The sequence below is a fragment of the Microtus ochrogaster genome, linkage group LG4 (genome assembly GCF_000317375.1).
Source record: "Microtus ochrogaster isolate Prairie Vole_2 linkage group LG4, MicOch1.0, whole genome shotgun sequence".
NCBI classification, from domain to species: Eukaryota; Metazoa; Chordata; class Mammalia; order Rodentia; family Cricetidae; genus Microtus; species Microtus ochrogaster.
This window is the reverse complement of record NC_022030.1, coordinates 36,837,199-36,852,732: the sequence shown is the minus strand read 5'-3', so window position 1 is coordinate 36,852,732 and position 15,534 is coordinate 36,837,199. Positions and strand designations below refer to the sequence as shown.

Here is a 15,534-nt window from a genome sequence, read left to right as displayed (position 1 = left end):
GTGTGTGCATTGTGAGAGTGTGTGTGCATTGTGAGAGTGTGTGCATTGTGAGAGTGTGTGTGCTGTGTGCTTTGTCAGAAACTGCACAGTGAAATGTTTGCAGTGCTTTTTAGAATAATGAGGACTTTTGTATTTTACAATACAAATATATTCGATTAATCAAGGAGCTTGAGCAGAAAAGTATTCAAATGGTGTAAAATAAAATAAATTAAGTTAAAAAAATTCTACTGACTTCCCACCCCCTTCCAAACAAAGAAGAACACTTTGAGTTCCATCACCTACACCTTTAATAAGCACCCTCCTTAGACAATAGACTTCAAATTCCTACCCTGTGGCCCCACCCATGACAGCTGGTATCTGTAAGGTATGTAGAGATGCTCATTGCTAGCTCACAAACTCCTACGGTCCCTCAAGATGTCTTCTAAGACATAGCTACAAAGCAAAGGCTTTTTGGGTATTTTAAGCTTGGTCCTATGGGGGCCACAGCAGAGTCTTCAGCAAAAGAGAAATCAGTAATGGCATTCTGGTTTTACCTTAAATTCTGATACTTTGTCCATTGTTGAGATTTTGCATTAATTTCTAAAATAATTGAATTAAAATAGAATTGATCTTGAATCCTAAGCTTTTTTCCAACTCCTTGAATTTGAGTTGTTTCTGCCTTGCTGCCCCAGTCCAGGTCCTAGGCAATGTCACCAATTTCATCTCACTTGCTGCCTTTGTTTCTGGACCTACCTGGACTACCATGGGATGAACGTGGCTGCCTTAGCATGTCTGAAGTACTTAGTATGTTCCTCTAGAGATGATGTTGTGAGTGCCCCTGGCTATTCTCGGTGCCCTTTAAATATGTGATAACAGCAAAAATATGTGCTGGGAAATTTCAATCAAGTCCTCCCCATCTCTCGATAATGACTAGACACTAGAACATTTTAATGGCGGTCAATAACTGAAGCTATGGTTTCTATGTACAATTTTAAAAAAAATAATATCTATAATTGAATCTGTTATACCTTGAGAGCAGGCACATAAGTATTTAGGAATTATGAACTTGGTTAATTTACACAGTCACTGCATAAAGTATATGTCATTATACAGCACCTGTACACAAATGTGGAAACTGCAGCCCCGAGCATCCGATAGTGCTGCCCAAGATGGGTTTAAACTGGCGATCTCAACTGAATCTGTGATTTCAACCTCTAATTGCCTCTCACAACGATAGAAATTTTATTCTGATTATAAATATATGAGGATAGAGCTAGAGCAAGTGTAAGTCTCATATTTTAAAATGTGAAAATGTTATAGGGCATTCTTATATTAATCCACAATGGAATTCCAATTGACCAGAAAGAAAGAGAATAATATTCTGGCATTTCTTCCACATGGGCTACTTCACTCTAAAAATACACTGGTTCATTCATCAAAGACAAAGGACATGATGTGACCTAATCAGAAACAATGAAAAACTTAAACAGCAAAAGCATCATGGGTGACTGAAGTTTGGTAGGCCAGGTTCCCTGAGTGTTGCTGGGGAGGGAGTTTTAATGAACAGTCACTTGGGAAGAGGTAGTCAGCCAACCGTGTCTTTGGTCCCTCATCCATGAACCAGTCTGAGCTGTCTGCTCTCCAGTAAGTGAAGGAGAACTGGAATGATATTCTTCACTCTGGATCGTGGTTTTGAACAGATATTGAAGAAAGAAACTAAGATTGGTGGGCTCAGAAGGTGGTGTTACTATTCTTATAAGAGCATTTAAAACAATTATTCAGTTACTCTTGCCCATAGATGTGGATATTTGTGTCCCTGTGTTAGAGTAGCAGGAGGGGAGGTTCTATGCTTATTTTGAAGGGAGAGCAAGAATAAAGTGTGAAAAAGACAAGACATGGGTAACTTCCATATCAAACTCCAGTGCAGCCCTTTGAGAAGATTGTCAGACAAAGCTCTCAAAGTGGGGGCAATACAGGAAGGATAGAGAGTAAAATAACACAGCTACCCACTCTCCTCATTCTCTACTTGATAAACCAAGTTTTCTTGTACGGTGAAGGCATTTCTGGTTATCTGATGTAACTTTGTGTACCTAGCTCAAGAAAACATGAGTTGAGAAACCTTTTCATCACTCTGTCTGGCATTAGGGTGTGACCGTCTATGCTGCAAGAGAGTCAAGGCTGGAGCTAAGGAAGTGGGCAACTGAGAGCCGGCCCCACAGCCTGCTGGGTAGGAGTGGGGGCAGAGCTATGCTCACAGTAGCCTCCGCTTGCTTACTTCAAACAGCTCTGAGAAGAATGTCAAGGGGAACAGGGTCCAACGTAAGCTCCACCTTGTTTCTATGTGTCTTACACAGTTCATCTTCATGTCGTCATAGAAAGTGTCAGCAAAGCTTTCAAAGCATTCATTAATGTGATTTAAAAATGAAGGACTGGGTACAAAATTCAGAAACAATCCCAGAATTTTTTTAAATTTCTTAAGCAATGTACAGACTATTAACTTTCCTACATAAAAGTATCAATGACTCCCATGGATTTAAATTTTTAAAATATCTGTAATAGAAATTTCCAGACAGACCTAGTTTGGAATGAGTAATGAGACTCTAATTTTTATTTTCAGTGTAAGCACTATAGACATTTTGGCATTTTAATTTTTTTATTCTTTTCTCTCTTTTTAACTTTTTAAATTAAGATATAATTACATCCTTTCCCCCTTTCTTCCTGCCCATCCCTTCTATGTATGCTCTCTTTTTTGATAGCACAGATATTCACCCATATCTGACAAGTAAAACTTCAAAGCCAGGGCAGCTGTTTGCTGCTCACTCACGACTCATTTACAGAGTGTTTTTACCAGCATCTGGGGGTGAGTTTGCTATCCAGTTTTCCAGAACAATCTAAATTGTATCATCTCTTGACTTGCTGAGTCTCTATTTGTTCCTTATGCTAAAAGCTGAGCTGTATCTGATATGACTCTGAGGTTAAAAGGTGGTCGCTGCTGCCAACGTACTTCCTGTCTGATAAGTGAGTTAAGGTTGTCATCAGTCATGCAAATACAACCATCAGTCAATGCATCAATGACAGGCGTAGTGAAAGTGGTTATAATTTAAGTAATTGTTAGGGGCTAATATGTGCATCTATGTTCTAATAGGCTTTGAGGATGTGGAAGAAACAACCAAATAAGAAAGAACATGGAATGAGAAGGGCATTCGGATGCTTTTTCTTCAAGCATGGGTACCCTACCTCAGAACAGAAAGGTCAAGTTGAGACAATTCTGACTATAAAGGTCTTGAACCCAGAGGATTTCATGATATGTGGGAAAAGAGAGAAGTAGGGCATGACCCCACCCCTCTCAGCTACAGAATCAATCCAGGCATGAGACGACTGGACTTGTATGACAGAGTGAAACAGGAAGGGTAGAACCGTGCAGGTGACTCCAGGGCACATTTCATAAGACAGATTCTGACGTGAGAGCTACAGGTTCTGGGAGGTGATAAAAGAGAGAAGTCCAAGATGACTCAAATGTTTCTAAACTGAGAGACTGGCTGCTGGTGCAGGAACGGATGAGAATGGAGAAATTGGATGGGGCAATGCCCAGCAAGTGATGAATAATACTGAGCCCTGAGCTGCCCAGAGCAACCCCTTTCATCCCAGGTACAGCAGTCTGTATGGACCCCACAAACCACCGAGTGAGCAAGAATTTCACCTTTCCTTCTAATTTTCCCTAGACCCACTAACAGAGAAAGAGTTCACCATCATGGCCAAGACCAACCCATAAATTTCAAGCCAATTAAAAGAGTTGGGAAAATGACGAGCCCTGGGTCTCTCAATACTTCCACTGACTCATGCTAGTGCCAGAGAACAAAATTACCTGAAAATCCAGTGCACAAGACCTTACCTTCCCTACCTGGGATGACAACATCCCAGGCAAAATCAGCAGGAAAAAATGCCTCATCTTCCTGCCTTTCTCAACTCTCACCCACAAGAGATGATGACTCAAGAGCTTCTGCTTAACAACCCGGGCGTCACAGCTAAACCAACTTGCATGGATCCCGTAGACCTGCCATTGTTCAATAATTTCAGTCTTCCTCAAAACATTGTTTCCTCAAGCTGCTGATAGGTAGAAAAACCAACTGAGGTCACTTTTCAATCTAGAGCAATGCTGATAGATGATGGGCAGAAGAAAGCAAAGACAGAGCCAAGCCTCGGGATCTCAATAGTTGGTATCAACAAACTAAATAAATGCACAGATTTGTAGTGGGGAAACTGGGTAAAATTCCAGGCCTGTACTTGTGAGCCCTAGTGAGTTCTTAACATTTGTGGAGTTTCATTTTCTTTTCTTTTCTTTTTTAAATTTCAAAATATCTCAAAGAGGCGATGTATTGACTGAGATAATATGAGCACAGGCCCCAGCATCTGTCTTCTGCATAGTGTTATCTAGTAAATAGCCCTGGTGTCATTTTCCTGGGTCCCTGCATACAAAAGCTATGCTTGGTGGTCAAAATACAGGCTGGAAATGCTACCTGAGCTTGCATTCATCCAGTCTATGAAGTTATATCTGGACAGACAGAATTCAGTGTAACCCTATGATAGCACAGGCTGATGTAATTCAGCTGACCCTAGTCTGCTACCAGCTCATTTCAGTTCTGACGTGTGAGGTCGATGCATTTGCTACTCAGTAAGAAAGCAGGTGTATTAGGAAATGATAGCTTTTAACACATTTGTCTTTTAATTCAGTATGTGATAATATTTATATAATATACCTTTCATTATACTATTAGTAATATTTTCAACCACATGAAAATAGTTATTAAAATCATACACAAGAAAATACAATGTCTTGTTTTTCAGGACTACATTCTCTGGCATCTGCTTGTCTCAGTCCGACAATAACTTACTAGTCTTATTAATAGTCCCGCAGCGGCCAGCATGCTCTGGACCTTCTGAATATGTGTATAATAAAAGAAGAAAACTCTGTGGTATTTATAGCTGAACTTTATCTGAGTGTGTGCTGGAGAGGTTTGCTCTGTTTGTTTCACTTTGCTCCGTAGCATGGAGTCTGCACTTTGAAGTTCATCTCTTGACAAGTTCCTGCATGTGGAGATTGCAAGAGGATGGACTGACTCCAAAGTTGGCGCCATAGCCGCTTTCTGCTGGAACGAAGGAGAGGCATGAGGGCCTGCCTACCAGGCTTGGGCGGTTTCCTCTTCCTGAGATTTGCAATATGCAAGAGCTGTTTGTTGTAACATGAAAGGTTGAAAGAAGGCAGAGGGTAGCAAGAATAAGCCCGCCCAGGCTGCCACAGCATCACAGTCTATACTGGCTTCCTCACTCACCCCAAAGCCAAACTTCTTTAGTGCCAAGGCTTCAAAAATGCTACAGAGGGAGTCTTTTGAGTTACTTATTATATTCTTCCGAGTGGTTTACAGAATCCTACGGGCCTGCCAAGCTATACTGAGAGCAGAATGTGGCCGTGGGATTACAAATGCCGTTCTCATCATGACCAAGTTTCATCAAAGGGTGTAGTCTAACGCCTCATCTTTATTATTCCATTGCCCAACCAGTAGTGTAGCCCAGAAAGGGTTTTGCCTCTTTAAATCAGGATCTGATTTTCTGTGATACTAAAGTCACAGTGATGCAGCGTGAGTCAGAGCATGCTACACTGAATACTAATATGAAGAAAGACTCCTAGTACACACCTCAGAGCCTTTCTTCATGTTTCCCGATTTCGTGACAGAAGAGCTTACATTTTTAACCCTGGGTGCTTAGTCCTCTTTTACTGATGTAAGTGATGTGATCTGAAAACCAAGCACTAGTTAGGAGACGTAAGAATCATGAGTTTTTGTAGCTTAATACCAGAGTCTAAAGCCAGGCTGCCTCAGTCTGGCTCCCCAGCTCATCATTTCAATCTTAGTTCAGCTTCTCGGCTCTTGTGTGAATCAGTTTTCTCACTTACTAAATGGATAATGGAGTCATCGCCTCCTTGGGTGCCTGCCAAGGAGTATGAGATCAATAACTATTTATTATTATCTTCTTTTCTAATTGATCTTTCCATACTATAAATAAATGTGAGACCCAAAGCAAGTACAACCAAAACAACAACATAAAAACACCTAAATCCAAACTTCCATCGAAGAGTTACACTTCTTACTATCAGAGTGAGAGTGAGTGCGGGATGGGCAACCCATTCTACATTAGTCTCCAGATCAACACTTTCAATACTATAATTGGGCATTCTTTTTTCTATTAGTTATGAGTTAAAATCCTGAGCATCATTTTCTTTGATTCTTATTTATTCAGATCCAGAGATGGTTAATTGTTTAAGAGGCTTCACATAGGCTCAAAATCTCAAAAATAAACAGCAAGCAAAGATTACTGGTTTCCTTTACCTTCTTCTTGTGTCCACATGATTCAATTTTGTCAAATCGCAATCTCTCTGGGCACTGCAAGTCTCATGTGTAATAACAAACCAATCAGCTATTTTTCTTTTTTCTTTTATGACAAGGCTCGAGTGGTCTAAGAGGCTAGCAAACACACGTTCAGTATTTGGACTCTCCAAGTCCAGACAAGTTCACTTTATATCTCGTTATTATTACAGGGTGCTAACAGTTATACGATACAGTGATTCTCTCCTCCTCTCTGGTTCTATGTTTCTCTGAGAACCCTCCAGATCAGGCCTGGAGGCAGTGCTCATACTTCTGTTTTTCACTAGCTCATTGGAAGGCTGAGATCTCTGCATGGTTTCCTCCATTAATTTCTAACTCCTACTGGTTTAAGACCATTCAATCCCAAATTTTAAATTTCTCTCCTGAAAATTTCACAAGAGAATTTTAGGTATCTGGAAAAAAAAACTTTTAAAACAAGACAATAGGGAAAATGTATTGAAAGGAGCTAATGAACTGTCACTATCAGTATCCAGCCCACTGCATCTTAAAGTTCTCTACTCAATTGTCAGTCCATGCTGGTTGTATTATTGCTAGAGTTCATGTTTTCCTTCTTAAATCTTATATACTGAAGATGTAAAGGACCCATAAACTTCAGTAAATATGCCACCAATCTGCTACAAATAGCTAATGCACACAGTGCAGAAAATGAAATCATGCTCTTTTAAACAACTTAATTAGTTCTCATTGACAACTTTTTATAAAGGGCTTTGGGAAAATCCTTCAGAAAAAAAGGGTGCTATTATGATGTAAGGAATTGCTTATTCTAGCAGCAGAGGTTTAAATGCTTTACATAACAGAATTGGTATTTTCTGAACTATCCTAGTGTGCATGTTCGAAACAGATTCCACAGGGTTCTCCTCCTACATCTCCTGACCAGATGACTAAAAATGACTGTGCTTATTCTAAAGTTAGTAGCCTATTGCTGTTACTCATCCAAAATTAATTCAACTTTGTATTCTGGTACACCCCCAGCTATTGTAATTATTTGAAGATGGTTCAGTAAAGTTATTTTATAAGGATCTTTTGAGTAAGTAACTACTTTGAAACATCTGTCTAGTCTTTTCCTCCCAAACTGAAAAAACTAATCCCCAAAAGAAATAAACACCAAGAGAAATCCACTAGAAGCAACAAAGCCAGATAATTGAGGTTCAAAACTCCCCCTCTGATGCTAAGGACTTCCTGAGTTCTTCCTGCATCTCTGTGTCAGGTCCAAACAAAGATAGTGGAATGAGTTAGGCAGTGTGTTCACTTTATAACTGAGCAGTGACTTCACTGAAGAGAAACAGCCCTAATTGGGAAACAACCTTCTTTCAAACAAAATGCATTGACTCATTTGCGCTGCTCAGTTCTCACCAGAAGGACAGAAGAGGTGTCTGTAGGTGTTTACAGCCTAGAATTTTGTTTGTTCAGTTGATCAAATATGAGTCTGTGTTTTCTATTAAAGGAGTGAAGAATAATGGAGCCTATGGTGCCTGCTCTGTGTTGCCCCATGGTAAGACAGCTCATGCTGTCTCTCCGTGTCTCATATTTTTTCTAAATAACTGTGTAGATACAAAATTGCAGGGTTGTTTTTTCTTCTTTAAGTTAATGTATTGCTGTGAAGTCTGGGCTGATATCTAACTCAAAATTCTCCTCTCTCAGTCTTCCAAGTGCTGGGTTATAAACATGAATCACTACATCTGGCTCAGGTTCAACATTTTTGTTGCTTGAGAATTTTAAGCATGTATGTAATGTGTTTTTATCACCCTCTGTTGCTGCCCCCAAGTATTTCCTTTATCCTCCTATCTGGACCACTTTTTGCACCCAACCTCTTGTGTTCTTTTCTCCCCAGAGTCCACTCTTTGATTTGAAGAACTTGGAGGGAAACCCACACAAATGTTTAATGCAGCTACTGCAAAGAAGAAATGCCATTAAAAAAATAGAGTTTAGAACTGAGCATTGACATGCCACTAAAATAAATTTTAAGTAGAATATGAACATTAAGGAAACAGCTATTTACTTACAAGTTGGTTTTGCTGTTGGTGGAAATTTGGTCCGGGTAATAGCCAGAATAATGAAAATGATGACTGGCCATAAGATCAAGACAAGTGTCCAAAGCTGCAAAGCAACAACAGAAAAATGTTACAGTACTGACAGCAAATTATATACCTATATATCAAACAAAAAACCTACTGAATACCACAACATTCCAATACAGGCTAGATATGTTACTATATGTATTATCAACAGGAAAATAATGAATAAATTTAGGCAACTTAATAAGAATGTTTTTTACAGTTCTAGTCTTCATGTGTTCACTCGAGCTTCCCTCTCTGGTTACCAATCCTGACTGTCCCAAGAGTGATTATTTTAAACCTCAAATAACATCAGCAATAGCAAAACAATAAATAAAAAATATTTTAGTATTTTCTGTTTGTCTGTTGGATAAGGCTCAGTGTCCCAAGTAGGGCATATGAAATATAGCATAATTTCAACTTGGACACATCTTACGATTTCCAATGTCAGCATTTTAGACTCTGCTACAAAGACTAGCATGTAACCCTGAGTAACGGCCCAATAAATACTGTTGAATGAAGTAGTGAATGAATGAGCCAAGAGAATGAATGGTTGAGTCAGAGAGTGAACTGTAGCTCTTTGCCACGCCAGAGTAAAGTACTGTGTGCTTCCATTGTAGAGCCTAAGTTATTGTTAAGGTTGCCTGGTTCCCAAAAAGAACCAACAGCTCGTTTATTGGGAAGACAGTGTTGTATTCATTCTTTAATTTTCATACCTGGTATAAAATAGGCTCCCAAGGAATGTGTGCTGCCCTGAAACTTCGATGGGAGAGTTTCTCTCTCGGGCACAGAGACAGCTGATTTCTTTCCCAATTCAGACACACAGGGAGATAGACCACCCCAGTGGGTAAAAATCCTTGCCATGTGAGGCTAGTAACTGAGTTCCAGAACACATAGAAAGCAGCAAAGGGAGACTTGCTTCCACACGGCTGCCCTCTGACCGCCACACACACGCTGTGATATATGCACTTTCCCACGCACATCATAAACATACCCATACACAAATAAAGATAATAATAACAATAATAGTAATAGTAAAGATTTCTGAAGTCACAGTTGAGCCGGGCGGCACAGGTCTGTATTCGAGCTGCTCAGAAGGCCAAGGCAAAAAGAAGACATGTTCAAATGCTGCCTGTGCCTCTGAGTGATTTTACCTTGATCCTGGGCAATTCAGTGAGACTGTCTCAAAATAAAAAGAGGCCTTGTCTAATTTGTTTAAGGCCCTGGGTTCAATCCTTAGGACCGGGAAAAACATTAGCTCACTTTTCAGGCCTGTAATACTGGCTCCTCAGCAGTGAGAATGACGTATTCACAAAAACCGTACACTGTACTGTTCAAATAGCTGTGCTGCTCAAGTCAGCACAGAGCACAAACTTTGCTTGTGTTCAATTCAATTAAACGTGGACCCCTCTTTTGGCCTGGTTACACTGTCAGGGTTTCTCACCACTTCTCAAAGCAAATCTTAGATTTTCTCCCTAAGGCTCTTCAGTGTTGCAAAACCAATCCAAAACCAATCGGTTATTGATCCCCGATTATCAATCCTTCAGTAACTCCCAACTGGCAGCTGCACCAAAATCTCTGCTGAAAATCTAAGAGCATGATTCTCCCCACTGGTAGGTAGGTAGGTAGGTAGACTTTGGGTATAAGGGTGAGTTTTGGTTTTGTTTTTTAAGATTGCAGACATCCTTTTAGCTCCGAGACAGCTGACGTTTGGTTTGATGGGAGCTGAGATGCACCCGGACAGGTGGAACAGCTTACTGTAAAGCGACAGCTCTCAGACAGTGATGAGCACACTGCCTTGCCTGGGGATCTCGCAAACATTCCCATGTGGGCTTGGTAGATGTGAAAGGCGTCCTGAGGGCCTGCATGTCGAAGGCTCCCAGGTAGGTGGCATTGATGGTCCACAGACTATACCCTGCGCAGACAGGAGTTAGGGGCACAGAGGTGTCTATTGGGTCTTATAACATTTTTGCTGGAAAGTTTCCTTGAGAGCATCTGATGGATAGAATTCCAGGGGCATTTTAGAGTTTAAATGTGTGGAAACATTACATTTTTATTTTCTGTCACTTGTAATTAAAATTTCCAATAATAATGCATGTAGATGAGGGACCTAGACGCCATTCGGTCTATGGTTTTAACAGCATCGGAACTCATGGGTGTTTAAAAACCACATTAGGATTGTTGGAGCAGCCCCAAATACTATTCCTACTGATTAGCGTGTTGAAAAGGTGCTTCTATGGAGTTGCCACTAGACCTTTTATTTAATGCTGTTATTTAAAAAAATACACGTTACCATATAACAAATTCTCTTTTGACACTTTAATAACAATTTTGATACAGTTGGCCTTGTTTATGATCCTATTTATTCAATTTCTTTTTGTTTTGTGAATTGTAAAGCATCACTGTTAGAAGAGCCACGGACTACAGCAGACTGCCAAACACAAGAAGAACATCAAAGATGCTAAGGACTCTTAATCTGATATAGCTCGTGTCTTCTCTTTACCAAACGCTAGCAGAACTTGGCCAAATCATACACTCAGTGGGTAAACTGGTTGTGAGCATGGATGTGAACCTCAAAATACACAGGACAGAAAAATTTAGTATAATTATTGCACTGTTTTAAGGATTGAATCATTGCAGAAAGCAGACTGGAAAAAGGTATCAGTGCCACAGAATTATAAACTGTGTTGTTATTTTTACCTAGTCCTTGAATAGCAGACAAATTGGAGTCTGGTTTTCAAACATTCTGGATACAAAATACCTTTATACTTTATGTGACTCATTTGAAATATGGACTATAGGGAATTGAGTTTTTTTTTTAAAAAAAAAGATTTAAAGAGAATATTCTTTTGGAATAGGAGGTGTGGAATCCATTAGTTGCTTTTCGAAGCATCTGTTTGTTCTTTCCAGTAACCTCATGAGAATCAGCAACTGAGATAAACTATTCCAGACATTCACTTCCAAATGAGGGACTTGCTCTAAACATTTCTTAAAGTTCTCTTTTTGATTGATCTAATTGGATGATTTTTTTTACAAGGATGTTTTGGTAAAATTTGAAATTAATTTTAGAGCTATTTTAAACTCAGACAAAAATATGGTTTAAGTCAGGGATATATATTTAAATCAGTTTAGGCTGTGTTAAAGCAAAAAACTATTGCAAAACTTATAAGCAAATCTATTATCCCAGGCTTTTCCTAGGATTTTAGCTCCCAGAAGGTTTGAGGACATTGTTGTATACTGCATCTCAATGGGATAACTACCAAGCCTTCTGGACTGTGGTCTTGGGGATGTTAAAGATGACAAATTAATCACAAAAGCAGGAAATAAAGTTTAATTTTTTATAACAGTGGGGTTGCTTTCAGTCTATTTTGAGTATTATCATAAGCAATCAGAGAGCAAAGATGGTGTCAAATCTAAACACTGAACCAGTGAGCTGTGACTTTTGTTTGTTTGGCTAAAGGCGAATGTATCGATTTTATGCGTAGTCACAGGTACTACTTAGCACTCTGTGGAAAGCCATTCCTGAAGGTTGTGTATTCTGTTGGTGTTTTAATTGTCTCAGTCTGTCTCTGTAAGTCATTTGTACTTCATCACCCTGAGTCTTGACATCTAAAGGCATGTGCACACTAGGTTACTAATTCCTTGGCAGGAGATAGTATTTTTGTTCCTTAAATCATTCACAATTTGTTTTCTATCTGAAATACTCTATTCTGTTACATCTTCCTCCATGCATTCCTCAACAATTCAGTTTTATAACTCCTTGGATAAAGTCCTTCCACACTAGAACTAAAGAAGTCACAATGGTCAAGTGAGACAAATGGTTAATGGGGACCCAAGTGCTGAGATAGGGCAGGGTGGGACAACAGAACTCCAGTGGACTGAAGAGCACAGTTCAGGGACAGAAGAGGCAGTGGCAAGTGACTGGTTTCATATGGCGAAACTAACAAAATTTTCCCCATCAGGGGGAATCCAAATTCTCACTATTGAGCAGGGGAATTTTAAGCATGAAAAAGAAATGACCTAGAATAAATTCAGTAGTGGTGGATCAGAATTATTAGCATGAGCATAAACTTAGGGTGGCTAATTCTACTTGTCAACTTGACACACCCGAAAAGAGGGAATCTCAACTGAATGGGGCTGCTTCCATCAGAAAGCCTGTGCACATGTCTGTGGGGACACTTCCTTGGTGGCAAACTGATGAAGGAGGACCCACCCTACTGTGGGCAGCACCACTCCTAGACAGGTGGTCCTGAGAGCAAGTCAGTAAGAACCACTCCTCCATGGTTTCTGCTTCAGTCTTCTGCCTTAAGTTTTTGCCATGGTTTCACTTAATTTTGAACTGTAACTTATAAGCTGAAATGAACCCTTTCCTCACCAAAGTTGATTTTGGTCTGAGTGGTTTAATATAGCAGCAGAGAATCAAGTTAAGACACTCTTCACTTCCAAAACGTATCTTAAAAAGTCATGATGGTCCTGAGTTCAATTCCCAGCAACCACATGATGGCTCACAACCATCTGTAATGGGGTCTGGTGCTCTCTTCTGTCCATACACACAGACAGAATATTGTATACATAATAAATAAATAAATAAATAAATAAATAAATAAATAAATAAATAAATATTTTTTTAAAAAAGTCATGATGGCATATCCATTAACGCCAGCACTAGAGAGGCAGGTAGATATCTGTGACTTTAAAGCCAGTCTGGTCTACATAGCAAGTCAAACAAAAAATTCTCAAAATAACAAATGATAGGTATAAATATGTATCACTTATTTCCTGCTTTTCTACTTTATGATTCCAAAGTTCTCCATGCCCCATTGTTATATCATCCTCTCAGTTCTAGAAACAAAAGCTTTTTCAAGAAATCTTAGCTTCTTCCAGTTGACATTCGAAACTATCAGTGATCATTGCTAGTAAACTACCACTATTTCCAGGCATGGACATAGAAAATACATGTGAAAAAGATAAAGAGAGATCTATTCATCAAGTAATCAAGAAATCACTAAATAGATAGATATAGGTAGATGGAAGAAATGTAATAGTCATGCTATTCAGAAACTGTCAAATAATGAGAGCAGACACAGGACACAAGTACCAGCCCGTGAGAATACAAGCTTCAAATTTGATCCTATAAGCCAAATTTAAACATTAAAATTCAGTGTGGTAACAAAATACCTAGGGGTCACTGATTTAAATAAACATGAGCAAGCAAACAACAAATCAATAGAAGGCTTAGAAGAAATGGAATGCATGTGTGCATTTCCCACAAGGGGGGAAGTTGGCATAGTACACTACCAATAAAAGGCAATGGCAGAAGAGAGAACAGCATCCTTGAGTTTCTTGCCCAAGATAATCAACTGCTGTAAAACTGAGGAAATGACCAATGCCAAAAGAACAACTCATGCTGAGGTTCAGAGAATAAGGGTGACGGGTGGCAAGGACAGACTGAGACACAGCTTCAGGCTGAAGGAAATGTAAACTGTGAAAACTTCATGCAGCTAGCTGGACAGGACCCTTTGTTCTAAAGGATGCAGTTCAAACAACTGCCAAAGCTTGAAATAAGCCTAGGAATCTGACGGCATTTACATTATATAGAGAAAGAAAGAAGGTAGGACTATATGGAAATAAGAACAAAGTACCTAGGAATCAGATGGTGTTTTACATCTGTATGTATAAACCCATGCTAGCCTCAAACAGTTGTAGGTCCCAGGGACTTTTCTTTTAATTTGACATGATTTCAAAATGACCATCTAGAAATTATTTTAAAGATCTCTATATCTCTTCTTCAAAAACTCCAGATCCAATTTGAAAGCAGAAGCATAAAGATGAAGCAATAGTGAAAGAGATAACAAAGAAAGACACTTCACAGGCAGAAATCCTGTCTTCCCAGGCAAAAAGTTGTTAAACTTGGAGGATACTTTTAAGCTTTGAGATAAATTTGAGTGCAACATGAAAAGTCTATTCATGGGCTAGCAATGATCAGTAGTTCAACCATTCCTATGAAGTGGGGAGAAAGTGAACAGGATGGAGGGAGGATAAGAGAATGGGAGGGAGGTGAGGATGTTAAATGGGGTGCTGAGTAAGGTATTGAGTGGGGGTGTTGAGTGTTGTTTATATAAAACTGCTAATGTGAAGGAAGATACATGTGTTTCATTTTTCATGGCTAATCGCATGCTAAGCAAGTATTCTACCACTGAATAGCATCTAGCCCCGTGATGTGTTGTTTTTGTGTGTGTTGTTTTTAATTAGTTTTTAGTTGGTGCACAAAACAAAGGATTTCATTACGACATTTCACACACATATATCTTGATGTAATTTGATCATATTCACCTTCAAGTTGGGGGAATTGAGGGCACTACTAGGCCTCATTTCCATTAACTACACTCAGCAAAGTCATCACACATAAAAAGACATCAATCAAATGTAAACTCAGCCCATAATTTCCATTAAGAGTTGATCTGCAGCTTCTAGCAACTAGAATAAATTACCAGTCTCGTTTACATCTGTAAGAGCTATTTTTACAAATCTTCGAGAAATTTCAAAGACTGGTTTTCTGGAAGAAGAAAAAAATAAGAAGAAGCTTATGGTCTCAATATTCTGGATTCTGCTACCTTGTCAGAATTGTTCATTCTAATTCCTTATATCCATCTGATTCTATTTGTGTTTGACATTGTTACTATCTTCTAATTATTTTACTAATATGTAAGTTTAAAAAAAAGATTAACTTTTAATACCGATTTTAAAACTTGAGAAAATGACTTTTTCACTTAGAGACATTTGCCCTAGAGCGGAGACTGACTAGGGGTAGATGAACTAAATTAGACTCGCGCGGTAGGGTTGTATTCATTGCACATAGATTGTTGCTAATGAGGTTCAAATTCCTTAAAGTAGAGCATATGATCCCTGTCTCATTATCGTTGTACTATCTTCTCCTTCTTTACTCTTTGTGTATTTCACACAGTCACACTATTGCCTTGCCCTTCAGGATGTTGGTGTCTCTTGTACCACAGGGATTTGAAGTATGTTACATTATAACATACTTCAGTATCAGTACTGAG

General features: G+C 39.1%; 1 protein-coding gene across 1 annotated transcript in view; it reads right to left on the bottom strand.

The window, feature by feature from the left end:
- The window catches only part of Abca12 (ATP binding cassette subfamily A member 12), a 180,673-nt gene that overhangs the window by 157,505 nt on the left and 7,634 nt on the right, over window positions 1–15,534 (bottom strand). The window contains exon 2 of the mRNA XM_005361416.2: window positions 8,423–8,516. Within this exon, the coding sequence (XP_005361473.1) occupies window positions 8,423–8,516 (94 nt within the window). The remainder of the gene's footprint in view (window positions 1–8,422; window positions 8,517–15,534) is intronic.